The 27,656-nt window shown below is 47.6% G+C and overlaps 1 protein-coding gene across 4 annotated transcripts in view; it reads right to left on the bottom strand.

The window, feature by feature from the left end:
- Nucleotides 1–27,656, bottom strand: part of LOC134983948 (zinc finger protein 420-like) — a 183,567-nt gene that overhangs the window by 81,607 nt on the left and 74,304 nt on the right. The window contains exon 9 of one of the 4 annotated variants that reach the window (XM_063949567.1): nucleotides 17,196–18,301. The exons of the other annotated variants lie outside the window; for them this stretch is intronic. Coding sequence (XP_063805637.1) covers nucleotides 17,196–18,301 — 1,106 coding nt within the window. The remainder of the gene's footprint in view (nucleotides 1–17,195; nucleotides 18,302–27,656) is intronic. 4 annotated transcript variants of the gene reach the window in all.

The raw sequence follows: 27,656 nt of genomic DNA, 5'->3' as shown, positions 1-27,656 counted from the left end.
CATTACAGTGTAATTAAACAATAAATTCAAAGACATTGTACAAATCTGTTGTCTGCATTTATCTCGTTTCGTTCAGACGTTCAGTCACAGAAAACGACACAAAAGTACAAGGATCGCACAGTATTGTTGATTTTGGCTACAGCATCATATTATGCCAGCTATCATTCACATCCAACAAGAACTTGTTAAGAAATACTTGTGCTAGAAGAAACAAAAATGTTTTCTGCGCTCGCCCCTCACCCCCCCATGGGACATATAAAATGGGTATCACAGAGAAATAGGTGGATGACCTCCCGATACTCTGGTCATATACCACAAAGTGTTGGTTAGGGAGGTGTGAATGTGTCATCTTACTGAAGCAGATAACGTTGCTATGTAACTCTCCCACACTTCAACATATTGCTTTACTTTTCTGTCCTTCTCTAGAGCCACTCCCACCCATTCCACTGGAAAAAGGTAAAACAGCTTTGCTAGGAATAAGGGTAATGACGGAGGTTCTGGGTGGATCCACACTTGTAGTATGGATTTGCGTGCTGCTGCACTTACTGCTACAAGTCATTTTTTGCCACCTTCTGACATGGCTTGGTCATTTCAAAAATACCAAAGATTGCCCATTCTGGCAACAGGTGTAAATAGTTTACCAGGCAACATATCTACATATTTGTACCCAGAAGCTTCCAATCAGGGGGCATAACCAAAAACAGTGATAAAGGTCTGCTCGAGAATCTCCGCATTTCCAGCAAAAATATTTATGAGAGAGAAAATGTAAAGTTATGCACTTTGGGATTAAGAATAATCGGGCAGCATATAAACTAAATGGCAAAAATGTAGGGATAACGGTGGTTGAAAAGGATTTGGGTGTGCTCATCGATTATAGACTCAGTAGCAGTACGCAATGTCAAAATGTCAAAATGCAGCAACAAAAGCAAATAATAAGAATTTACTTACCGATAATTCTATTTCTCGTAGTCCGTAGTGGATGCTGGGAACTCCGTAAGGACCATGGGGAATAGCGGCTCCGCAGGAGACAGGGCACATCTAAAGAAAGCTTTAGGATCACCTGGTGTGCACTGGCTCCTCCCCCTATGACCCTCCTCCAAGCCTCAGTTAGGATACTGTGCCCGGACGAGCGTACACAATAAGGAAGGATTTTGAATCCCGGGTAAGACTCATACCAGCCACACCAATCACACTGTACAACTTGTGATCTGAACCCAGTTAACAGCATGATAATAGAGGAGCCTCTAGAAAAGATGGCTCACTACAACAATAACCCAAATTTTTTGGTAACAATAATTATGTACCAGTATTGCAGACAATCCGCACTTGGGATGGGCGCCCAGCATCCACTACGGACTACGAGAAATAGAATTATCGGTAAGTAAATTCTTATTTTCTCTGACGTCCTAGTGGATGCTGGGAACTCCGTAAGGACCATGGGGATTATACCAAAGCTCCCAAACGGGCGGGAGAGTGCGGATGACTCTGCAGCACCCAATGAGAGAACTCCCGGTCCTCCTCAGCCAGGGTATCAAATTTGTAGAATTTTACAAACGTATTTGCTCCTGACCAAGTAACTGCTCGGCAAAGTTGTAAAGCCGAGACCCCTCGGGCAGCTGCCCAAGATGAGCCCACCTTCCTTGTGGAGTGGGCATTTACAGATTTTTGGCTGTGGCAGGCCTGCCACAGAATGTGCAAGCTGAATTGTACTACAAATCCAACGAGCAATAGTCTGCTTAGAAGCAGGAGCACCCAGCTAGTTGGGTGCATACAGGATAAACAGCGAGTCAGATTTCCTGACTCCAGCCGTCCTGGAAACATATATTTTCCGGGTCCTGACAACGTCTAGCAACTTGGAGTCCTCCAAGTCCCTAGTAGCCGCAGGCACCACAATAGGTTTGGTTCAGGTGAACGCTGAAACCACCTTAGGGAGAAACTGAGGACGAGTCCTCAATTCCGCCCTGTCCGAATGGAAAATCAGATAAGGGCTTTTACAGGATAAAACCACCAATTCTGACACGCGCCTGGCCCAGGCCAGAGCCAACAGCATGACCACTTTTTCTGTGAGATATTTTAACTCCACAGATTTAAGTGGGTCAAACCAATGTGACTTTTGGAACCCAAAAACCACCTGGAGATCCCAAAAGTGCCACTGAAGGCACAAAAGGAGGCTGTATATGCAGTACCCCTTTAACAAATGTCTGAACTTCAGGGACTGAAGCTAGTTCTTTTTTGGAAGAAAATTGACAGAGCCGAAATTTTAACCTTAATGGACCCCAATTTCAGGCCCATAGATACTCCTGTTTGCAGGAAATGTAGGAATCGACCCAGTTGAATTTCCTCCGTCGAGCCTTACTGGCCTCGCACCACGCAACATATTTTCGCCAAATGCGGTGATAATGTTTTGCGGTTACATCCTTCCTGGCTTTGATCAGGATAGGGATGACTTCATCCGGAATGCCTTTTTCCTTCAGGATCCGGCGTTCAACCGCCATGCCGTCAACGCAGCCGCGGTAAGTCTTGGAACAGACAATGTCCTTGCTGGAGCAGGTCCCTTCTTAGAGGTAGAGGCCACGGATCCTCCGTGAGCATCTCTTGAAGTTCCGGTTACCAAGTCCTTCTTGGCCAATCCAGAGCCACTAATATAGTGCTTACTCCTCTCCATCTTATCAATCTCAGTACCTTGGGTATGAGAGGCAGAGTAGGGAACCCATACACTGATTGGTACACCCACAGTGTTACCAGAGCATCTACAGCTATTGCCTAAGGGTCCCTTGACCTGGCGCAATACCTGTCGAGTTTTTCCCAACAGTTTATAATCATGTGGAAGACTTCTGGGTGAAGTCCTTACTCTCCTGGGTGGAGGTCGTCCACTCCCGGAATGAAAACTGCTGACAGTGCTATCACATGGTTTTTCGCCCCGCGAAGAATCCTTGCAGCTTCTGCCATTGCCCTCCTGCTTCTTGTGGCACCCTGTCTGTTTACGTGGGTGACTGCCGTAATGTTGTCCCAGTCGGACAACACCGGCTGACCTTGAAGCAGAGGTCTTGCTAAGCTTAGAGCATTGTAAATGGCCCTTAGCTTCAGGATATTTATGTGAAGTGATGTCTCCAGGCTTGACCATAAGCCCTGGATATTCCTTCCCTGTGTGACTGCTCCCCAGCCTCGCAGGCTGGCATCCGTGGTCACCAGGACCCAGTCCCGAATCTGCGGCCCTCTAGAAGATGAGCACTCTGCAACCACCACAGGAGGGATACCCTTGTCCCTGGTGACAGGGTTATCCGCTGATGCATCTGAAGATGCGACCCGGACCATTTGTCCAGTAGGTTCCACTGGAAAGTCTTGCGTGGAATCTGCTGAATGGGATTGCTTCGTAGGAAGCCACCATTTTTACCCAGAACCCTTGTGCATTGATGCACTGAGACTTGGTTCGGTTTTAGGAGGTTCCTGACTAGCTCGGATAACTCCCTGGCTTTCTCCTCCGGGAGAAACACCTTCTTTCTGGACTGTGTCCAGGATCATCCCTAGGAACAGAAGACAAGTCGTCGGAACCAGCTGCGATTTTGGAATATTGAGAATCCGATCGTGCTGCCGCAACACTACCTGAGATAGTGCTACACCGATCTCCAACTGTTCCCTGGATCTTACCCTTATCAGGGAATCGTCCAAGTAAAGGATAACTAAAATTCCCTTCCTTCGAAGGAATATCATCATTTCGGTCATTACTTCAGTAAAGACCCGGGGTGCCGTGGACCATCCCTACGGCAGCGTCTGAACTGATAGTGACAGTTCTGTACCATAACCTGAGATACCCTTGGTGAGAAGGGTAAATTTTGACATGAAGGTAAGCATCCTTGATGTCCCGAGACATCATGTAGTCCCCTTCTTCCAGGTTTGCAATCACTGCTCTGAGTGACTCAATTTTGAATTTGAACCTCTGTATGTAAGTGTTCAAAGATTTTAGATTTTAAAATCGGTCTCACCGAGCCGTCTGGCTTCGGTACCACAATAGTGTGGAATAATACCCCGTTCCCTGTTGCAGGAGGGGTACCTTAATTATCACCTGCTGGGAATACAGCTTGTGAATGGCTTCCAAAACTGCCTCCCTGTCAGCGGGAGACGTCGGTAAAACAGACTTTTGGAAACGGCGAGGGGAATACGTCTCGAATTCCAATTTGTACCCCTGAAATATTACCTGAAGGATCCAGGGGTCTACTTGCGAGTGAGCCCACTGCGCACTGAAATTCATTGAGAACGGGCCCCCACCGTGCCTGAACTTGTAAAGCCCTAGCGTCATACTGAGGGCTTGGCAGAGGCGGAAAAGGGTTTCTGTTCCTGGGAACTGGCTGATCTCTGCAGCCATTTTCCTCTCCCTCTGTCACGAGCAGAAAAGAGGAACCCTTTTGTCCGCTTGCCAACCAGGACTGCGCCTGATAATACGGCGTCTTATTTTGAGAGGCGACCTGGGGTACATCCCCTTTTTTTTAAGGCAATACTTCCAAATGCCGTTTGGAATCCGCATCACCTGACCACTTTACTGGTATAATTGGACAACGCACTTATACTTGATGCCAGTCGGCAAATATTCCGCTGTGCATCATGCATATATAGAAATGCATCTTTTAATTGCTCTATAGGCAATAATATACTGTCCTTATCTAGGATATCATATTTCCAGTCAGGGAATCCGACCACGCCAACCCAGCACTGCACATCCAGGCTGAGGCGATTGCTGGTCGCAGTATAACACCAGTATGTGTGTAAATACATTTTAGGATACCCTCCTGCTTTCTATCAGCAGGATCCTTAAGGGCGGCCATCTCAAGAGAGGGTAGAGCCCTTGTTCTTACAAGCGTGTGAGCGCCTTATCCCCCCTAGGGGGTGTTTCCCAACGCACCCTAACCTCTGGCGGGAAAAGGTATACTGCCAATAATTTTTTAGAAATTATCAATTGTTATCGGGGGGAAACCCACGCATCATCACACACCTCATTTTATTTCTCAGATTCAGGAAAACTACAGGAAGTTTTTCCTCACCAAACATAATACCCCTTTTTTTGGTGGTATTCATATTATCAGAAAAGTGTAAACTTTTTCCATTGCCTCAATCATGCAATGTGTGGCCCTATTGGAAATCACGGTTGTCTCTTCACCGTCGACACAGGAGTCAGTATCCGTGTCGGCGTCTGTATCTGAGGTAACGGGCGCTTTAGAGCCCCTGTATGAGACGTCTGGACATGCACAAGCTGAGTAGCCGGCTGTCTCATGTCAACCACTGTCTTTTATACAAAGCTGACACTGTCACGCAATTTCAACAGTACATCCACTCAGGTGTCGACCCCCTAGGGGGTGACAACACTATTACAGACACTCTACTCCGTCTCCTCATCATTTTTCTCCTCATACATGTCGACACAAACGTACCGACACACAGCACACACACAGGGAATGCTCTGATAGAGGACAGGACCCCACTAGCCCTTTGGGGAGACAGAGGGAGAGTTTGCCAGCACACACCAGAGCGCTATATATATACAGGGATAACCTTATATAAGTGTTTTTCCCTTTATAGCTGCTGTATTGTTTATACTGCGCCTAATTTGTGCCCCCCTCTCTTTTTTAACCCCTTTCTGTAGTGTAGTGACTGCAGGGGAGAGCCAGGGAGCTTCCCTCCAACTGAGCTGTGAGGGAAAATGGCGCCAGTGTGCTGAGGAGATAAGGACGCCGAGAAAGGGGCGGAGCCTATCATCCGTTTTTCTGTATGTTTTGGCAGGGGTTAAATGCATCCATATAGCCCAGGAGTTATATGTGATGCATTTATTTTAGCCATATAAGGTTTTTATCGATTTATTGCGTCTCAGGGCGCTGCCCCCCCAGCGCCCTGCACCCTCAGTGACCGGAGTGTGAAGTGTGCTGAGAGCAATGGCGCACAGCTGCGGTGCTGTGCGCTACCTTATCTGAAGACAGGATCGTCTTCTGCCGCCGATTTTCCGGACCTCTTCGCTCTTCTGGCTCTGTAAGGGGGCCGGCGGCGCGGCTCCGGGACCCATCCAGGCTGAACCTGTGATCGTCCCTCTGGAGCTAATGTCCAGTAGCCAAGAAGCCCAATCCACTCTGCACGCAGGTGAGTTCGCTTCTTCTCCCCTTAGTCCCTCGATGCAGTGAGCCTGTTGCCAGCAGGTCTCACTGAAAATAATAAACCTAAACTAAAACTTTCACAAAGAGCTCAGGAGAGCCCCTAGTGTGCACCCTTCTCGTCGGGCACAGAAATCTAACTGAGGCTTGGAGGAGGGTCATAGGGGGAGGAGCCAGTGCACACCAGGTGATCCTAAAGCTTTCTTTAGATGTGCCCTGTCTCCTGCGGAGCCGCTATTCCCCATGGTCCTTACGGAGTTCCCAGCATCCACTAGGACGTCAAAGAAAAGGTGTTAGCATGCATAAAACGGGGAATGGAGACAAGGGATGAGAGCGTAATCCTGCCACTGTATAAATCATTGGTGCGTCCACACCTGGAATACGGTGTACAGTTCTGGGCACCTCACTATAAAAAGATATCTTGGAACTAGAAAGGGTTCAGAGGCGAGCCACCAAACTGGTTAAGGGAGGCACTGAATTATGAGGAAAGACTCACAAGGTTAGATATGTTTACACTGGAAAAGAGGCAGCTGAGAGGGGACATTATTAATATTTATAAATACTGTACGGGACAATACAAGGATTTATCAGATGATCTGTTTATCAAAAAAATGCTACACAGGACACAAGGACACCCCCTGAGGTTAGAAGAAAAAAAACATTTCATACACAACGGAGGAAAGGGTTCTTTACAGTAAGAGCAGTAAGGATTTGGAATTATCTACCAGAGGAGGTAGTATTGGTGGACTCACTAAATAAGCTTAAAAATAAGAATTTACTCACCGGTAATTCTATTTCTCGTAGTCCGTAGTGGATGCTGGGAACTCCGAAAGGACCATGGGGAATAGCGGGCTCCGTAGGAGGCTGGGCACTCTAGAAAGATTTATGACTACCTGGTGTGCACTGGCTCCTCCCACTATGACCCTCCTCCAAGCCTCAGTTAGGACACTGTGCCCGGACGAGCGTACACAATAAGGAAGGATTTTGAATCCCGGGTAAGACTCATACCAGCCACACCAATCACACCGTATAACTCGTGATATTAAACCCAGTTAACAGTATGAAACAACTGAGCCTCTCAACAGATGGCTCAACAATAACCCGATTTAGTTAACAATAACTATGTACAAGTATTGCAGATAAACCGCACTTGGGATGGGCGCCCAGCATCCACTACGGACTACGATAAATAGAATTACCGGTGAGTAAATTCTTATTTTCTCTGACGTCCTAGTGGATGCTGGGAACTCCGAAAGGACCATGGGGATTATACCAAAGCTCCCAAACGGGCGGGAGAGTGCGGATAACTCTGCAGCACCGAATGAGAGAACTCCAGGTCCTCCTTAGCCAGGGTATCAAATTTGTAAAATTTTGCAAACGTGTTTGCCCCTGACCAAGTAGCTGCTCGGCAAAGTTGTAAAGCCGAGACCCCTCGGGCAGCCGCCCAAGATGAGCCCACCTTCCTTGTGGAATGGGCATTGACAGATTTTGGCTGTGGCAGGCCTGCCACAGAATGTGCAAGCTGAATTGTACTACAAATCCAATGAGCAATAGTCTGCTTAGAAGCAGGAGCACCCAGCTTGTTGGGTGCATATAGGATAAACAGCGAGTCAGATTTTCTGACTCTAGCCGTCCTGGAAACATATATTTTCAGGGCCCTGACAAAGTCTAACAACTTGGAGTCCTCCAAGTCCCTAGTAGCCGCAGGCACCACAATAGGCTGGTTCAGGTGAAACGCTGACACCACCTTAGGGAGAAACTGGGGACGAGTCCTCAATTCTTCCCTATCCATATGGAAAATCAGATAAGGGCTTTTACAAGACAAAGCCGCCAATTCTGATACTCGCCTGGCAGAAGCCAAGGCCAATAACATGACCACCTTCCACGTGAGATATTTCAGATCCACGGTTTTTAGTGGCTCAAACCAATGTGATTTTAAGAAACTCAATACCACGTTGAGATCCCAAGGTGCCACAGGGGGCACAAACGGGGGCTGAATATGCAGCACTCCTTTTACAAATGTCTGAACTTCAGGTACTGAAGCTAGTTCTTTTTGAAAGAAAATCGACAGAGCCGAGATCTGTACCTTAATGCAGCCCAGTTTTAGGCCCATATTTACTCCTGCTTGCAGGAAATGCAGAAATCGACCTAGTTGAAATTCCTCTGTTGGGGCCTTTTCGGCCTCACACCATGCAACATATTTCCGCCATATGCGGTGATAATGATTTGCTGTAACCTCTTTCCTGGCTTTAATAAGTGTAGGAATGACTTCCTCCGGAATGCCCTTTTCCTTCAGGATCCGGTGTTCAACCGCCATGCCATCAAACGCAGCCGCGGTAAGTCTTGGAACAGACAGGGCCCCTGCTGTAGCAGGTCTTGTCTGAGCGGCAGAGGCCACGGGTCCTCTGAGATCATCTCTTGAAGTTCCGGGTACCACGCTCTTCTTGGCCAATCCGGAACCACGAGAATTGTGTTTACTCCTCGCTTTCTTATTATTCTCAATACCTTTGGTATGAGAGGCAGAGGAGGGAACACAAACTGACTGGTACACCCACGGTGTCACCAGAGCGTCCACAGCTATCGCCTGAGGGTCTCTTGACCTGGCGCAATACCTCTCTAGTTTTTTGTTTAGGCGGGACGCCATCATGTCCACCTGTGGACGACCCCACTGATTTACAATCATTTGGAAGACTTCTGGATGAAGTCCCCACTCTCCCGGGTGGAGGTCGTGCCTGCTGAGAAAGTCTGCTTCCCAGTTGTCCACACCTGGAATGAATACTGCTGACAGTGCTAGTACATGATTTTCCGCCCATCGGAGAATTCTTGTGGCTTCTGCCATTGCCATCCTGCTTCTTGTGCCGCCCTGTCGATTCACATGGGCGACTGCCGTGATGTTGTCTGACTGGATCAGCACCGGCTGGTGTAGGAGCAGGGATTTTGCTTGACTTAGGGCATTGTAAATGGCCCTTAGTTCCAGAATATTTATGTGAAGGGAAGTCTCCTGACTTGACCATAGTCCTTGGAAGTTTCTTCCCTTTGTGACTGCCCCCCAGCCTCACAGGCTGGCATCCGTGGTCACCAGGACCCAGTCCTGTATGCCGAATCTGCGGCCCTCCAGAAGATGAGCGCTCTGCAGCCACCACAGAAGGGACACCCTGGTTCTTGGAGACAGGGTTATCAAGCGATGCATCTGAAGATGCGATCCGGACCACTTGTCCAACAGGTCCCACTGAAAAATTCTGGCATGGAACCTGCCGAATGGAATTGCTTCGTAAGAAGCTACCATCTTTCCCAGGACCCGCGTGCAGTGATGCACCGATACCTGTTTTGGTTTCAGGAGGTCTCTGACTAGAGAAGACAACTCCCTGGCTTTCTCCTCCGGGAGAAACACTTTTTTCTGGACTGTGTCCAGAATCATCCCCAGGAACATTAGACGTGTCGTCGGAACCAGCTGTGACTTTGGGATATTCAGAATCCAGCCTTCCTGAGATAGTGCTACTCCCACCAACAACTGTTCCTTGGACCGTGCCTTTATTAGGAGATCGTCCAAGTACGGGATAATTAAAACTCCCTTTTTTCGAAGGAGTATCATCATTTCCGCCATAACCTTGGTAAATACCCTCGGTGCCGTGGAGAGTCCAAACGGCAGCGTCTGGAATTGGTAATGGCAATCCTGTACCACAAATCTGAGGTACTCCTGGTGAGGATGGTAAATGGGGACATGCAGGTAAACATCCTTGATGTCCAGGGAAACCATGTAATCCCCCTCGTCCAGGCTTGCAATAACCGCCCTGAGCGATTCCATCTTGAACTTGAATTTTTTTATGTACACGTTCAAGGATTTCAAATTTAAAATGGGTCTCACCGAACCGTCCGGTTTCGGCACCACAAATAGTGTGGAATAGTAACCCCGGCCTTGTTGAAGTAGGGGTACCTTGATTATCACTTGCTGGGAATACAGCTTGTGAATTGCCGCTAGCACCGCCTCCCTGTCTGAGGGAGCAATCGGCAAGGCAGATTTTAGGAACCGGTGGGGTGGAGCCGCCTCGAATTCCAGCTTGTACCCCTGAGATACTAATTGAAGGATCCAGGGATCCACCTGTGAGCGAGCCCACTGATCGCTGAAATTCTTGAGGCGGGCCCCCACCGTACCTGGCTCCGCCTGTGGAGCCCCACCGTCATGCGGCAGACTTGGAAGAGGAAGCGGGGGAGGACTTTTGTTCCTGGGAACCTGCTGTTTGTTGCAGCCTTTTTCCCCTACCTCTGCCTCTAGACAGAAAAGACCCTCCTTTTCCACGTTTGTTTTTCTGGGTCCGAAAGGACTGAACCTGATAAAATGGCGCCTTCTTAGGCTGCGAGGGGACATGGGGTAAAAATGCTGACTTCCCAGACGTTGCTGTGGAAACTAGGTCGGAGAGACCATCCCCAAATAATTCCTCCCCCTTATAAGGCAAAACTTCCATGTGCCTTTTGGAATCTGCATCTCCTGTCCACTGGCGAGTCCATAAACATCCCCTAGCAGAAATGGACAATGCACTTACTTTAGATGCCAGCCGGCAGATTTCCCTCTGTGCATCTCTCATATATAAGACTGAGTCTTTGATATGGTCTATGGTTAGCAGAATCGTGTCTCGGTCTAGTGTGTCAATATTTTCTGACAGTTTATCCGACCACGCAGCGGCAGCACTGCACATCCATGCTGACGCAATAGCTGGTCTAAGTATAATGCCTGAGTGTGTATATACAGACTTCAGGATCGCCTCCTGCTTTCTATCAGCAGGCTCCTTAAGGGCGGCCGTATCCTGAGACGGTAGTGCCACCTTTTTAGACAAACGTGTGAGCGCTTTATCCACCCTAGGGGGTGTTTCCCAACGTAACCTATCCTCTGGCGGGAAAGGGAACGCCATTAGTACCTTCTTAGGAATTACCAATTTTTTATCAGGGGAAGCCCACGCTTCTTCACACACTTCATTTAATTCATCTGACGGGGGAAAAACTACGGGTAGTTTTTTCTCCCCAAACATAATACCCTTTTTTGTGGAACCTGGATGTAAATCAGAAATGTTTAACACCTCTTTCATTGCCTCAATCATGCAGTGAATGGCCTTAATGGGCATTAGATTCGACTCATCGTCGTCGACACTGGTGTCAGTATCAGTGTCGACATCTGCGTTTGCCAACTGAGATAGCGGGCGTTTTAGAGCCCCTGATGACCTTTGAGACACCTGGACAGGCACGAGCTGAGAACTCGGCTGTCCCACAGTTGGCATGTCGTCAAATTTCTTATGTAAGGAGTCTATACGTGCACTCATTTCTTTCCATAAGCTCATCCACTCAGGTGTCTGCCCCCCAGGGGGTGACATCCCTTCTAAAGGCATCTGCTCCGCCTCCACATCATTATCCTCATCAAACATGTCGACACAGCCGTACCGACACACCCCACACACACAGGGAATGCTCTAATAGAGGACAGGACCCACAAAAGCCCTTTGGGGGGACAGAGTGAGAGTATGCCAGCACACACCAGAGCGCTATATAATGCAGGGACTCACTGAGTTATGTCCCTAATAGCTGCTTTTCTATATAAATATATATACTGCGCCTAAATTTAATGCCCCCCCTCTTTTTTTTACCCTTTTCTGTAGTGTAGTCTGCAGGGGAGAGCCAGGGAGCTTCCTTCCAGCGGAGCTGTGAGGGAAAAATGGCGCCAGTGTGCTGAGGGTGATAGCTCCGCCCCTTTTCCGCGGCCTATTCTCCCGCTTTTTTATGGAATCTGGCAGGGGTATTTACCTCATATATAGCCCCTGGGGCTATATATTGAGGTATTTTTGCCAGCCAATGTGTTTTTATTGCTGCCTCAGGGCGCCCCCCCCCAGCGCCCTGCACCCTCAGTGACCGGAGTGTGAAGTGTGTGAGGGGAGCAATGGCGCACAGCTGCAGTGCTGTGCGCTACCTTGGTGAAGACTGAGTCTTCATGCCGCCGATTTTCCGGACCATCTTCTTGCTTCTGGCTCTGTAAGGGGGACGGCGGCGCGGCTCCGGGACCGAACATCAAGGCTGGGCCTGCGGTCGATCCCTCTGGAGCTAATGGTGTCCAGTAGCCTAAGAAGCCCAATCCGGCTGCAAGCAGGCGAGTTCGCTTCTTCTCCCCTTAGTCACTCGCTGCAGTGAGCCTGTTGCCAGCAGGTCTCACTGAAAATAAAAAACCTAAGTCTATCTTTCTTTCTAAGAGCTCAGGAGAGCCCCTTGTAGTGCCAATGGGAGATCCTGGGGGTGGCTCCCTGGTAAGTTAGCTCTCTGTCTGGAAATGTTTTAGTAATGACCTTTATCATGAGGCGTACTGTGACAAATTACATGGCCCAATGTGGGCACTGCTATTAAGTAGTGACAATGCTAAATTCCCTTGTCGTATAAACAACCCTTTATGAAGTCTAAGAACACTGTACGCTGTTTACTTAAGAAGTACCGTAATGGTACGCTAGTTGCGTAACGATCGCTCAGCCGTAGGCGAGACGCTCAAGCGTCACGTTCGCTCACGGCCCAGTGATCACAGGACACGTTATTGGCTATGACTAGAGTAATGATTCGCTATGGCGTAGCGGACGCTCGAGACCACGAGGAGATCACCAGCGGCGCAGACGCTCACAACGCTATACCTTTATGTCTAAACCTTATACCAATGAAATACACGGAATACCTTAATGTGAATACAGGGTGTAAGTGCAACCTTGTGTAACCTGACTAACTACAAAGCTGCTTGAGCGTCACCGACGCTCAAGTGAACACTTAACACTATAGGAAATACACAGATACTGGTTTAGGGTCCAAAGCCTATTAACTGTATTATATCTAGTATACTTGTAAAAAGGGGATAACAGTACAAATGATACACTACAATATAACAAAGACTTCCTAACCAAAATACAATACTATCTAATACAATACAATACTAGTCTAGGGGAGATACGAGAGAAAGAGAAGGGAAAGAGAGAGAGACGGAGAGAGATGAGAGAAATTGGCTCACAGTAAGATAATGATTATGGAGAGAAACTTACGCACAAGGGTAAACGATCGCATGCGCCTGGACATCCAGCACCCGATTTTCAGCAATGAGAACCGTTGAAGAGTGAGAGCTGGATGTGGTCGGCCTGCCTATTTATGCCCCACACACAATGCAATCTCATAGTCCCTACAATCCCATTGTCCATTGGATGAAGGAATTCGACCCTGTATCACAACAAAAGGTCATAGGTTGATTCATACAGGTGGGCTGTGACGATTTCCAACAGCTCAGGTGGGTGGGAAACTAGGTTTCCCGCCGCATACCTGAGTATGTGTAAATAATAGAAATGGACATAAACTTCTTATGTCCATAACTATTCGCACGAGCGATTAATACGCTCCAAACCAACACCGGAATATTGCTAATTAAATACTCTTCCGATGGGTACCAAACACTGCTGTATGATTCCTGTTAGACCCTTCGTACAATACAAAGAGGGATTACTTTAAACAGGGACCTTCTATTTTAACCAAACTTTCAGAAACTATCAAAGGGATCATGATCTATAAACTACATTAATTGTGAAAATATGTAACGAATGAGTCGCACGCTACGACTACATAAACTCTACCGTAAATACGCATACCGCGCCTGCGAGTGCACGCTATTGCGGGTATGCGCCTTCACGGGAGAGCGTACGCATGCGCAGCACGGACCAGTGTGCGGTGCAAATATGGCAACGTGCATGGGGATATTTTTCTGACTTTGACAGTAGTTAGGACTGCTGTATCAGAGAAGCCGTGAAGTGGCCAGCAGCTTAAACATGTGTTTGCAAACATTTGTGACAAATTCTCTGAATTTTATTACCAGATAGATTCAGGGATGGTTACAGGTAATTTTCAGTGTGCGGAAGGGAATTTGGGGGTGGGGATTTGCACCCCCCTTCCTCTTTGTTTGTCTATATAAATATATATACTGCGCCTAAATTTAATGCCCCCCCTCTTTTTTTTACCCTTTTCTGTAGTGTAGTCTGCAGGGGAGAGCCAGGGAGCTTCCTTCCAGCGGAGCTGTGAGGGAAAAATGGCGCCAGTGTGCTGAGGGTGATAGCTCCGCCCCTTTTCCGCGGCCTATTCTCCCGCTTTTTTATGGAATCTGGCAGGGGTATTTACCTCATATATAGCCCCTGGGGCTATATATTGAGGTATTTTTGCCAGCCAATGTGTTTTTATTGCTGCCTCAGGGCGCCCCCCCCAGCGCCCTGCACCCTCAGTGACCGGAGTGTGAAGTGTGTGAGGGGAGCAATGGCGCACAGCTGCAGTGCTGTGCGCTACCTTGGTGAAGACTGAGTCTTCATGCCGCCGATTTTCCGGACCATCTTCTTGCTTCTGGCTCTGTAAGGGGGACGGCGGCGCGGCTCCGGGACCGAACATCAAGGCTGGGCCTGCGGTCGATCCCTCTGGAGCTAATGGTGTCCAGTAGCCTAAGAAGCCCAATCCGGCTGCAAGCAGGCGAGTTCGCTTCTTCTCCCCTTAGTCCCTCGCTGCAGTGAGCCTGTTGCCAGCAGGTCTCACTGAAAATAAAAAACCTAAGTCTATCTTTCTTTCTAAGAGCTCAGGAGAGCCCCTAGTGTGCATCCAACCTCGTCCGGGCACAGAAATCTAACTGAGGCTTGGAGGAGGGTCATAGTGGGAGGAGCCAGTGCACACCAGGTAGTCATAAATCTTTCTAGAGTGCCCAGCCTCCTTCGGAGCCCGCTATTCACCATGGTCCTTTTCGGAGTTCCCAGCATCTACTAGGACGTCAGAGAAAATGGATTAGATAAATTCCTAACTGATAGAAATATCCAAGGTTACTGCATCTACATTATATTTAATTTTATAATACAGGTTGAACTTGATGGATATTTGTCTTTATTCAATCTCACCAACTATGTAACTATGTAAGAGAGATACAATCTGTGAAGTATGTTCAGAAACATTTCTTTATTGGTTTAAAAATATTTGAATCATTTCCAATAAAACAAAGTTGCTCAGAGTTACACCAGTGTATCACTTTCCATATATAATTCCCCTCCGCAGTGTCACATGACTTGGCTGTGATCTTTGGAAGCAATAGGAGTTGTTGTATTGTCATGAGACGCTTGAATAATGTTTATCCCCATTTGTTTGTAGATCTGCTGTAATTGGATATAAATCCTGACTGGTCTGGATGGATCACATCTCCTACATGAAAATGAATCCTTTCTGTCAAGGTCTTGGCTAAACGTAACATTTAGGGCCGGATGTAATGCCGTCCCAGTTGGCCGGAGGTGCGGGTTGCCCGTCACACTTGTAAATAACTGGTGCTTTAAAAAATGTCCAAGACATAGGGGGTCATTCCAACCCGATCGCTCTCTGCAGTTTATCGCAGCGCAGCGATTGCGTCGGAACTGCGTCGTTGCCTAGCGATCGCCTCTGCCTGATTGACAGGCAGAGGCGGTTGCACAGAAGGAGGGGGCAGCACAGCAGTGTTTGCCCGCCATTATGGGGGTGCGGTCCGGCCAACGTAGGCGTGGCCAGACCGTGCAGGGGCCGGTCCGCGCAACATCATACACAGCCGCTGCGACCAGGGGCAGAGACTATAAACTCCCGGCCAGCCGCAACAGCTGCGGAATGACCCCCATAACCACGCCTTGTAATTGATTGACGCTTTTAAAAAAAAATCAGATTTCGGCTTGCAACACGGCCCTTAGTATTTAAAAGGGAAATTATAGGATTCACAAAGACCAATGTTCTTAATTCTTTATAGAATAATCACCATTAAGCTGGAGAGGTGACTGGGGATGGCAATGTAAAATGTGAGCTGAGGAAAGGGGGGAGTAGACGACAAGAACCATAGGCTGTCAGGACACAAGTACTGTTAGGACAAACGGTAAAAATTGAATGTGGCAAAGAGGAAACAAGTGTTGAAAAATCTGACCGGAAATGAGAGACTTAATGTACTGAGAGCATAGATGTATGACAGAAGAGTAAATGTACAGTACATGAAGCCGGCAGTAAAAGCAGCATTTCCTGCAGCAGCAACCCGCCAATGCAGAAGCTCTGTGCAGGTAACGGGACAGCACAGTGTGCCAGGTGTGGTGTGAAGAGTGTCAGTGGCCAAAGATTTGTCCGGAGCAGCGGTGTCTAGGACATACGAGAAAGTGTGTTTTTGGAAGAAGATAGAGTAGGGACATAAAATAATAAAAAAGGAAGAAAACATGGCAGGTTAGGTGAATTATGGGTGCTTTGCATGAGGGAGGTACTAGAGAAAGGGATGGGTTGAAGCAAAGGAGGTTGCTATCAAAGAGAGGAGAGAAAGTTGGAAAATTTGGAGCAGAGATGGAAGAAGATAAGTCTAATTAATTATATGTCCAATGAGAGAGGATAAAAGAGTGAGGAGAAGAAGACCAGTGGCAGCTAACCTGTTAATGGGAATGTTGACATGGACTACAGATATATTCTATGGAAAGGATCATAAAATTGGGAGAAGATGAATGACTGCAATGCTGTCACTCACATGCTAGGAAGTTGGAGATCCTATACTGTCAGCTAGGAATGGTTCTAACTGGGACAGAAGCCTAAAGCCCAACGTGTGCTCCTTCCGTGGAATTGCGGGAATCCCTTTTGGTGCTGAATCTTGATAGCGGGTGGAGGATGAGGACTGGAAGAAAACCAATTAATGACAAAGGAGGATGTAGAAGAGATACACAGAAAACGTAGGGAACCAGTAAAGGAGCTGGTACCATATAGCGGGGTGTGAATTTCATGCTGGGAAATCTAGGCGTAAGCTTCAAGATAACCGGACTCAGGCTCGGTGCAGAGTTTATTAATACTTGTTATTATTAGTAATAATCACACATTCTGCGGTGCAGAACATAAACATGTAAAACATTTCTTACACAGAAAATGAAATATGAGCATGCTCCTGGGTGACCGCACTCGTGTAAAAGTTCTGTCTTACTATAACTCCCTATCCTTACACTCAGACCTATATCATGGGTTCACTCTTGTGTGACTTTTCTGATGTTTAGTAAGTACTGAATTGCATGTAAAGCATTTCCCGCATTCAGAGCAAGAATACGGTCTCTCTCCGGTGTGACGTCTCTGATGTATAACAAGTCCTGTATTACTTTTAAACCCTTTCCCACATTCCGAGCAAGAATACGGTCTCTCACCTGTGTGACGTCTCTGATGTCTAACAAGTTCTGATTTAATTGAAAAACCTCTCTCACATTCAGAGCAGGAATATGGGTATGCTCCTGTGTGAATCATCTGATGTCTAACAAGTAGTGCATTTACTTCAAACCCTTTCCCACATTCCGAGCAAGAATACGGTCTCTCTCCGGTGTGAAGTCTCTGATGTATAACAAGATGTGGATGGCTTGTAAAACATTTCCCACACTCAGAGCAGGAATATGGTCTCTGCCCCGTGTGACTTTTCTGATGTCGAACAAGAGCTGATTTAAGTGTAAAAGATTTCCCACAATCAGAGCAGGAAAATGGTTTCTCTCCAGTATGCATTCTCTGATGTCTAACAAGTTCTGAATTACTTATACACACTCTCTCACATTCCGAGCAAGAATATAGTCTCTCACCTGTGTGACTTCTCTGATGTCTAACAAGTAGTGATTTAATTGGAAAACATTTCTCGCATTCCAAGCAAGAATAAGGTCTCTCACCTGTGTGACTTCTCTGATGTATAACAAGTTCTGATTTACATCTAAAACATTTCTTACATTCAGAGCAGGAATGTGGGGATGGTCCTGTATGAATCATCTGATGTTTAACAAGATGTGAATTTACTTTAAAACATTTCCCACATTCTGAGCAAGAAAACAGTTTTTCATCTGTATGAATCATCTGATGTACAAGAAGTTCTGAATTACTTCTAAACCCTTTCCCACATTCTGAGCAGGAATATGGTGGCTCTCCTGTGTGACTCCTCTGATGTATAACAAGGTCTGAATTAAGAGTAAAACATTTTTCACATCCAGAGCAAGACGCATTTGTAATGCAGTTGCTTTTTATATGAGTAGATATTTTCTGTGTATGATCTGCGGCTGTATACATGTCAGTATGTGTGAGGTCTCCATCACATGAGACTGATTCCTCCTTTATATCAGTAGATGGATCTTTAGATGGGTCTGTGGGTAAAAATATAGGAGGTTAGTCATTCAATGTAATTGTCCAATTCACTCCATGTGCTAACCAGCCCTTTCCTGGTGTACAGCCATACATCTGAATCTGTGAGGCCTGAGACACTCATCGAAATGTGCACCAGCCCTACGGTAAGTGCAAATTCTTCATCTGAGCAGGGTTGGCTGGTTTAAACCAAATGTTTTTTTTTGGTTTTTTTTTTAAACACATTCTATTCTTTATTTTTTTTATCATGCTGTGACCACAGGCACGGTGCCGTGACTTCTTAAAAAAAGCCTATTACAGGTTGAGTATCCCTTATCCAAAATTAAAAATCCCACATTTTTGGCTCCCCTACTGAGATAATGACACATATATATGTATATTATATCTATATAATATATCTATATATACACATCATATATAATATAGATGTCATTATCTCAGTAGGGGACCCAAAAATGTAAGATTTTTAATTTTGGATAAGGGATACTCAACCTGTATAATGGATTCCCCCTGGTATTATTCCACATTCTTGTTGCTTGGTTCTTCATTTGAGTGAGCTGAACCAATGCAGTAAATTCACACACAACAGAGAAATAGGTAAGATGGGAGGGTGAACCAGATCAGAGAGGTAATAAATCTTCCTAGCATCAGCTAAGACTCCACACACTCCTCCCCAACAATCCTACATACTTTGTATGTTTTAATATATTTAGTCTACCTACATATATTCAGATGAAATAGGAATAATAAGCAGTAAAAAATGGTTTTATTGAAAGATGTAACATTAACCCTTTCAGTGGTAATTTTTTTTCATTTTGTCACGCCTCCCAAGATTGTTTTTTATATTTTTTACCTGTTGTTGCCAGGATATTCATGTGCATTGCCAGGGGTTTTACACACTAGGGGTCATACTCTTTGACAGGGTTTTCATGCACTAAGGGGGTCATTCCGAGTTGATCGTAGCTGTGCTAAATTTAGCACAGCTATGATCATGTTCCCGGACATGCGGGGGGATGCCCAGCACAGGGCTAGTCCGCCCCGCATGTCTATCTGCCCTTCCCCACACAAGTAAAAAAGCATTGCACAGCGGTGATGCTTTTGTACTTGTTGAGTAACTTCCGGCCAGCGCAGCTCCTGCGGCTGCCCGGGAGTTGCTCGTCGCATCGGCTGCGTGTGACGTCACGAAGCCGCTGCGGCCTGCCCCCCGCATGGTCTGACCACGCCCCCCACATGGTCCAGCCACGCCCCCATAATGGCCCCGCCCACCCACTGCCTGTCAATCAGGCAGAGGTGATCGCTAGGGAACGACGGCCTTTGCCCATTCGGCATGCTGCGGCGCCGGTGCAGTTACGAACCGATCGCTGTGATAAACTGCAGCAAGCAATCGGGTCGGAATGACCCCCCTAAGATCCATGCTCGTTGGCACGGGGAAAGCTAGTTGCCGAGGGGAATGCTCGTTGCAAAGGAATGCGTACACACTAGGCTGTTTTATAATTCCGGTGCGTTGGATCGTCAGCTATGTCGTGCAGTGTATGCCTTAATGCAAAAAAAGAAAATAAAAACTACTTTCAAGTAAAAAAGAATATATATGATTCTCATACGTCCTAGAAGATGCTGGGGTCCAATTTAGTACCATGGGGTATAGACTGGTCCCTTGGGAGCCATGGGCACTCTAAGAGTTTAAATAGTGTGGGCTGGCTCCTCCCTCTATGCTCACTCCCGCAGCACTGCCGCCACCCCCTAACAGAGCCAGAAGATACGGTGGTGAGTAGGATGCCAACGCCCCGGTAAGCGAGGAGCCGGTGAGAATGGCGGCATTAGGGTGGGAGCGCAGCACTGATGCTGCGCTCTGGAAGGCTCAGAGGTACGTGTGCGGTGCTGTAAGGGGCGTCCTGGGCCAGCGCAATACCCTAAAAACTGGTCACAGAAAGCTACAGGGGCTTGTACTACTGTTAGCTGCAGTTTCACCTCAAGCCAGTATAATACCATAAGTGTGGGAAGGCGCGCCATTACAGTGGGCGGGGCTTGTCCTCAGAGAGGATCCAGCACTCACCAGCGCCATTTTCTCCCTGCAGATCACACACAGAGACACTGACAGGGAGCGCTGCCCTCCACATAACTCCAGCTATCCTGTGCGGTACCAGGGGTTATAGAAGGGAGGGAGCGTGTTTTGTTAACGGTTTGAAGTTACTCCAGTCAGCGCCAGGCATTTATCATATAACTGCCTACTGGGGCGCTGTGTGTGCTGGCTCCTCATATTCTGTGTCTCTCTGAAATACTCTGTGGGGAAACGGTCTCTACATTTTTTTGTGTGTGTGTCCTGTGCTGCAGAGTGTTTCTCTTCTCCAGAGGAGTCTATTCCATGAACTCAGGAATGCAATATACTGTCTCAGCCTTCTGAAGCCGAACCACCGGAATTAGATTCTCTGGATAGAAGTGACACTGAAATGTTTTTACGTCACATACAGGATTCTGCAGGTTTCATGGTGGAGGCCATGAAGGACCTGGGTCATCTGAATGCAAGGACGTCTTCCATGGCTGTCTCGGCACGCAGGGGTCTCTGGCTACGCCAATGGTCTGGGGATGAGGAATCCAAGAAAAGCGTGGAGAACCTACCCTTCACAGGTCAGGCTCTGTTTGGGGAGGCATTGGATGCGTGGATTTCCACGGCAACCACAGGTAAGTCAACCTTTCTTCCCTCAGCCACTCCACCGACGAGAAAATCTTTTCTTACGTCTACAATGCAGTCCTTTCGGACTGAAAAAGGTTAAAAAGGCCAAGTTCAACTTTCTTCAAAGGTGGTCGAGGGAAATCCAGAAAACCTGCATCAACAGGTTCCCAGGAACAGAAGCCTGGTTATGCTTCCTCAAAATCGTCAGCATGACGGTGGACCTCCCACCTGGAGATCGGGCAGATGGGAGCATAACTGAGAAATTTCAGTCACGTCTGGGCGTCATCAGGCCTGGACCCCTGGGTGCAAGATATTGTGTCCCAGGGGTACAGACTGGAGTTTCAAGAACTCCCACCTCACAGATTCTTCAAATCAGGCGTACCAGCTTTGCTTACAGAAAGGACTATCCTTCAGGAAGCCATTCAAAAATTGGAAAAGGCAAATGTCATTGTTCCAGGTCCACATCATCTGAAAAAATAAGATTTTACTCACCGGTAAATCTATTTCTCGTAGTCCGTAGTGGATGCTGGGAACTCCGTAAGGACCATGGGGAATAGCGGCTCCGCAGGAGACTGGGCACAACTAAAGAAAGCTTTAGGACTACCTGGTGTGCACTGGCTCCTCCCACTAGGACCCTCCTCCAGACCTCAGTTAGGATACTGTGCCCGGAAGAGCTGACACAATAAGGAAGGATTTTGAATCCCGGGTAAGACTCATACCAGCCATACCAATCACACCATATAACTCGTGATACTATACCCAGTTAACAGTATGAACTATAACTGAGCCTCTCAACAGATGGCTCATAACAATAACCCTTTAGTTAGGCAATAACTATATACAAGTATTGCAGACAATCCGCACTTGGGATGGGCGCCCAGCATCCACTACGGACTACGAGAAATAGATTTACCGGTGAGTAAAATCTTATTTTCTCTGTCGTCCTAGTGGATGCTGGGAACTCCGTAAGGACCATGGGGATTATACCAAAGCTCCCAAACGGGCGGGAGAGTGCGGATGACTCTGCAGCACCGAATGAGAGAACTCAAGGTCCTCCTCAGCCAGGGTATCAAATTTGTAGAATTTTGCAAACGTGTTTGCCCCTGACCAAGTAGCAGCTCGGCAAAGTTGTAAAGCCGAGACCCCTCGGGCAGCCGCCCAAGAAGAGCCCACCTTCCTTGTGGAATGGGCTTTTACAGATTTAGGATGCGGCAGTCCAGAAGCAGAATGCGCCAGCTGAATTGTGCTACAAATCCAGCGAGCAATGGTCTGCTTAGAAGCAGGAGCACCCAGCTTGTTGGGTGCATACAGGATAAATAGCGAGTCAGTTTTCCTGACTCCAGCCGTCCTGGAAACATAAATTTTCAAGGCCCTGACTACGTCCAGTAACTTGGAATCCTCCAAGTCCCTAGTAGCCGCAGGCACCACAATAGGTTGGTTCAAGTGAAAAGCTGACACCACCTTAGAGAGAAACTGGGGACGAGTCCTCAATTCTGCCCTATCCATATGGAAAATAAGATAAGGGCTTTTACATGACAAAGCCGCCAATTCTGAAACACGCCTGGCCGAAGCCAAGGCCAATTTCTCACCACTTTCCACGTGAGATATTTTAAATCCACGGTTTTAAGTGGCTCAAACCAATGTGATTTTAGGAAACTCAACACCACGTTAAGATCCCAAGGTGCCACTGGAGGCACAAAAGGGGGCTGAATATGCAGCACTCCCTTTACAAAAGTCTGAACTTCAGGCAGTGAAGCCAGTTCTTTCTGGAAGAAAATCGACAGAGCCAAAATCTGGACCTTAATGGAACCCAATTTTAGGCCCATAGTCACTCCTGACTGTAGGAAGTGCAGAAATCGACCCAGCTGAAATTCCTCTGTTGGGGCCTTCCTGGCCTCACACCACACAACATATTTTCGCCAAATACGGTAACTTCTTTCCTAGCTTTAATCAGCGTAGGAATGACTTCCTCCGGAATGCCCTTTTCTTTTAGGATCCGGTGTTCAACCGCCATGCCGTCAAACGCAGCCGCGGTAAGTCTTGGAACAGACAGGGCCCCTGCTGCAGCAGGTCCTGTTTGAGCGGTAGAGGCCATGGGTCCTCTGATATCATTTCTTGAAGTTCTGGGTACCAAGCTCTTCTTGGCAGATCCGGAACCACGAGTATCGTTCTTACTCCTCGTCTTCTTATTATTCTCAGTACCTTTGGTATGAGAGGCAGAGGAGGGAACACATAAACCGACTGGTACACCCACGGTGTCACTAGAGCATCCACAGCTATCGCCTGAGGGTCCCTTGACCTGGCGCAATATCTCTCTAGCTTTTTGTTTAGGCGAGACGCCATCATGTCCACCTGTGGCCTTTCCCAACGGTTTACAATCAGTTGGAAGACTTCTGGATGAAGTCCCCACTCTCCCGGGTGTAGGTCGTGTCTGCTGAGGAAGTCTGCTTCCCAGTTGTCCACTCCTGGAATGAACACTGCTGACAGTGCTAACACGTGATTTTCCGCCCATTGGAGAATCCTTGTGGCTTCTGCCATCGCCATCCTGCTTCTTGTGCCGCCCTGTCGGTTTACATGGGCGACTGCCGTGATGTTGTCTGATTGGATCAGTACCGGCTGGTTTTGAAGCAGGGGCCTTGCCTGACTTAGGGCATTGTAAATGGCCCTCAGTTCCAGAATATTTATGTGTAGGGAAGTCTCCTGACTTGACCAAAGTCCTTGGAAGTTTCTTCCCTGTGTGACTGCCCCCCAGCCTTGAAGGCTGGCATCCGTGGTCACCAGGACCCAGTCCTGTATGCCAAATCTGCGGCCCTCTTGAAGATGAGCATCTGCAGCCACCACAGCAGAGATACCCTGGTCCTTGGAGACAGGGTTATCAGCCGATGCATCTGAAGATGCGATCCGGACCACTTGTCCAATAGGTCCCACTGAAAAGTTCTTGCATGGAACCTGCCGAATGGAATTGCTTCGTAGGAAGCTACCATTTTTCCTAGGACTCGCGTGCAGTGGTGCACCGATACCTGTTTTGGTTTAAGGAGGTCTCTGACTAGAGATGACAGCTCCTTGGCTTTCTCCTCCGGGAGAAACACTTTTTTCTGGTCTGTATCCAGAACCATCCCCAGGAACAGTAGACGTTTCGTTGGAACCAGCTGTGACTTTGGAATGTTTAGAATCCAACCGTGCTGTTGTAGCACTTCCCGAGATAGTGCTACCCCGACCAACAACTGCTCCTTGGACCTCGCCTTTATCAGGAGATCGTCCAAGTACGGGATAATTAAAACTCCCTTTTTTCGAAGGAGTATCATCATTTCCGCCATTACCTTGGTAAATACCCTCGGTGCCGTGGACAGCCCAAACGGCAGCGTCTGGAATTGGGAATGACAATCCTGTACCACAAATCTGAGGTACTCCTGGTGAGGATGGTAAATGGGGACATGCAGGTAAGCATCCTTGATGTCCAGGGATACCATGCAATCCCCCTCGTCCAGGCTTGCAATAACCGCCCTGAGCAATTCCATCTTGAACTTGAATTTTTTTATGTACACGTTCAAGGATTTCAAATTTAAAATGGGTCTCACCGAACCGTCCGGTTTCGGTACCACAAACATTGTGGAATAGTAACCCCGTCCTTGTTGAAGTAGGGGCACCTTGACTATCACCTGCTGGGAATACAGCTTGTGAATTGCCTCTAGCACAGCCTCCCTGCCTGAGGGAGTTGTCGGTAAGGCAGATTTGAGGAAACGGCGGGGGGGGGGGGGGGGGGGGGGAGACGTCTCGAATTCCAGCTTGTACCCCTGAGAAACTACTTGAAGGATCCAGGGGTCCACCTGTGAGCGAGCCCACTGATCGCTGAAATTTTTGAGGCGGCCCCCCACCGTACCTGGCTCCGCCTGTGGAGCCCCACCGTCATGCGGCGGACTTGGAGGAAGCGGGGGAGGGCCTTTGTTCTTGGGAACCGGCTGTTTGTTGCAGTTTTTTTCCCCTACCTCTGCCTCTGGGCAGAAAGGACCCGCCTTTTCCCCGCCTGCTTTTCTGGGGCCGAAAGGACTGTACCTGATAATACGGCGCTTTCTTAGGCTGTGAGGGAACATGGGGCAAAAATGCTGACTTCCCAGCTGTTGCTGTGGAAACTAGGTCGGAGAGACCATCCCCGAATAACTCCTCACCCTTATAAGGCAAAACTTCCATGTGCCTTTTAGAATCTGCATCCCCTGTCCACTGCCGAGTCCATAAGCCTCTCCTGGCAGAAATGGACATTGCGCTTATTTTAGATGCCAGCCGGCAGATATCCCTCTGTGCATCTCTCATGTATAAGACTGAGTCTTTAATATGCTCTATGGTTAGCAATATAGTGTCCCTGTCTAGGGTGTCAATATTTTCTGACAGGGAGTCTGACCACGCAGCTGCAGCACTGCACATCCATGCTGAAGCAATAGCTGGTCTCAGTATAATGCCTGAGTGTGTATATACAGACTTCAGGATCGCCTCCTGCTTTCTATCAGCAGGCTCCTTAAGGGCGGCCGTATCCGGAGACGGTAGTGCCACCTTCTTTGACAAGCGTGTGAGCGCTTTATCCACCCTAGGGGGTGTCTCCCAACGTGACCTATCCTCTGGCGGGAAAGGGTACGCCATTAGCAACCTTTTAGAAATCACCAATTTTTTTAATCGGGAAAAGCCCACGCTTCTTCACACACTTCATTTAATTCTTCAGACGGGGGAAAAACCACTGGTAGTTTTTTCTCCCCAAACATAATACCCTTTTTTGTGGTACCTGGGGTAATATATCAGAAATGTGCAATACATTTTTCATTGCCTCAATCATGTAACGAGTGGCCCTATTGGACATTACATTAGTCTCTTCGTCGTCGACACTGGTATCAGTATCCGTGTCGACATCTGTGTCTGCCATCTGAGGTAGCGGGCGTTTTAGAGCCCCTGATGGCCTTTGAGACGCCTGGGCAGGCACGAGCTGAGAAGCCGACTGTCCCGCATTTGGCATGTCGTCAAATTTTTTATGTAAGGAGTCGACACTTTCACGTAATTCCTTCCATAAGTCCATCCACTCAGGTGTCCGCCCCGCAGGGGGTGACATCACATTTATAGGCATCTGCTCCGCCTCCACATAAGCCTCCTCATCAAACATGTCGACACAGCCGTACCGACACACCGCACACACACAGGGAATGCTCTGACAGAGGACAGGACCCCACAAAGCCCTTTGGGGAGACAGAGAGAGAGTATGCCAGCACACACCAGAGCGCTATATAATACAGGGACTAACTGAATTATATCCCCTTATAGCTGCTATAATAATTATACTGCGCCTAAATTTAGTGCCCCCCCTCTCTTTTTTTACCCTTCTGTAGTGTAGACTGCAGGGGAGAGCCAGGGAGCTTCCTTCCAGCGGAGCTGTGAGGGAGAAATGGCGCCAGTGTGCTGAGGGAGATAGCCCCGCCCCTTTTTCGGCGGACTTCTCCCGCGTTTTTAAAACTCTGGCAGGGGTATTAATTTACACCTATATAGCCTCTGGGACTATATATGTGATAAAGCTCAATATTTATCGTATATACAACCCTTTATGAGGTCTAAGAACACTGTACGCTGTTTACTTAAGAAGTACCGTAAGGGTACGCAAATTGCGTAACGATCGCTCAGCCGTAGGCGAGACGCTCAAGCGTCACGTTCGCTCACGGCCCAGAGATCACAGGCAAGCACTCTGTTGGCTATGACTAACGTAATGATTCGCTATGGCGTAGCGGACGCTCGAGACCACGAGGAGATCACCAGCGGCGCAGACGCTCACAACGCTATACCTTTATGTCTAAACCTTTTATTAATGAAATACACAGAATACCTTAATGTGAATACAGGGTGTAAGTGCAACCTTGTGTAACCTGACTAACTACAAAGCTGCTTGAGCGTCACCGACGCTCAAGTGAACACTTAAAACTATGAGAAAATACACAGATACTGGTTTAGGGTCCAAAGCCTATTATCTGTATTATAACTATTATACTTGCAAAAAGAATCACAGTACAAATGATACACTACAATATAACAGAGACTTCCTAACCAAATAACTATACAAGAAATACAATACAATACTATGCTGATCTAATGCAATACAATACTAGTCAATGGGAGATACGAGAGAAGGAAAAGAGAGAGAGAGAGAGAGAGAGATACATATATATATGAGAGAAATGGCTCACAGAAAGACAATGATTACGGAGAGAAACTTACGCACAAGGGTAAACGATCGCATGCGCCTGGACATCCAGCACCCGATTTTCAGCAATGAGAACCGTTGAAGAGTGAGCGCTGGATGTGGTCGGCCTGCCTATTTATGCCCCACACACAATGCAATCTTACAGTCCCTACAATCCCATTGTCCATTGGACGTCGGAATTCGGCCCTGCATCATAACAAAAGGTCATAGGTTGATTCATACAGGTGGGCTGTGACGATCTCAAACAGCTCAGGTGGGCGGGGAACTAGGTTTCCCGCCGCATACCTGAGTATGAGTAAATAGTAGAAATGGACATAAACTTCTTATGTCCATAACTATTCGCACGAGCGATTAATACGCTCCAAACCAACACCGGAATATTGCTATTTAAATACTCTTCCGATGGGTACCAAACACTACTGCATGACTCCTGTTAGACCCTTCCTACGATACAAAG

This window comes from Pseudophryne corroboree (genome assembly GCF_028390025.1).
Source record: "Pseudophryne corroboree isolate aPseCor3 chromosome 3 unlocalized genomic scaffold, aPseCor3.hap2 SUPER_3_unloc_3, whole genome shotgun sequence".
Taxonomy (NCBI): domain Eukaryota; kingdom Metazoa; phylum Chordata; class Amphibia; order Anura; family Myobatrachidae; genus Pseudophryne; species Pseudophryne corroboree.
The sequence above is the reverse complement of the archived record's forward strand: the minus strand, read 5'-3'. Positions and strand labels throughout refer to the sequence as shown.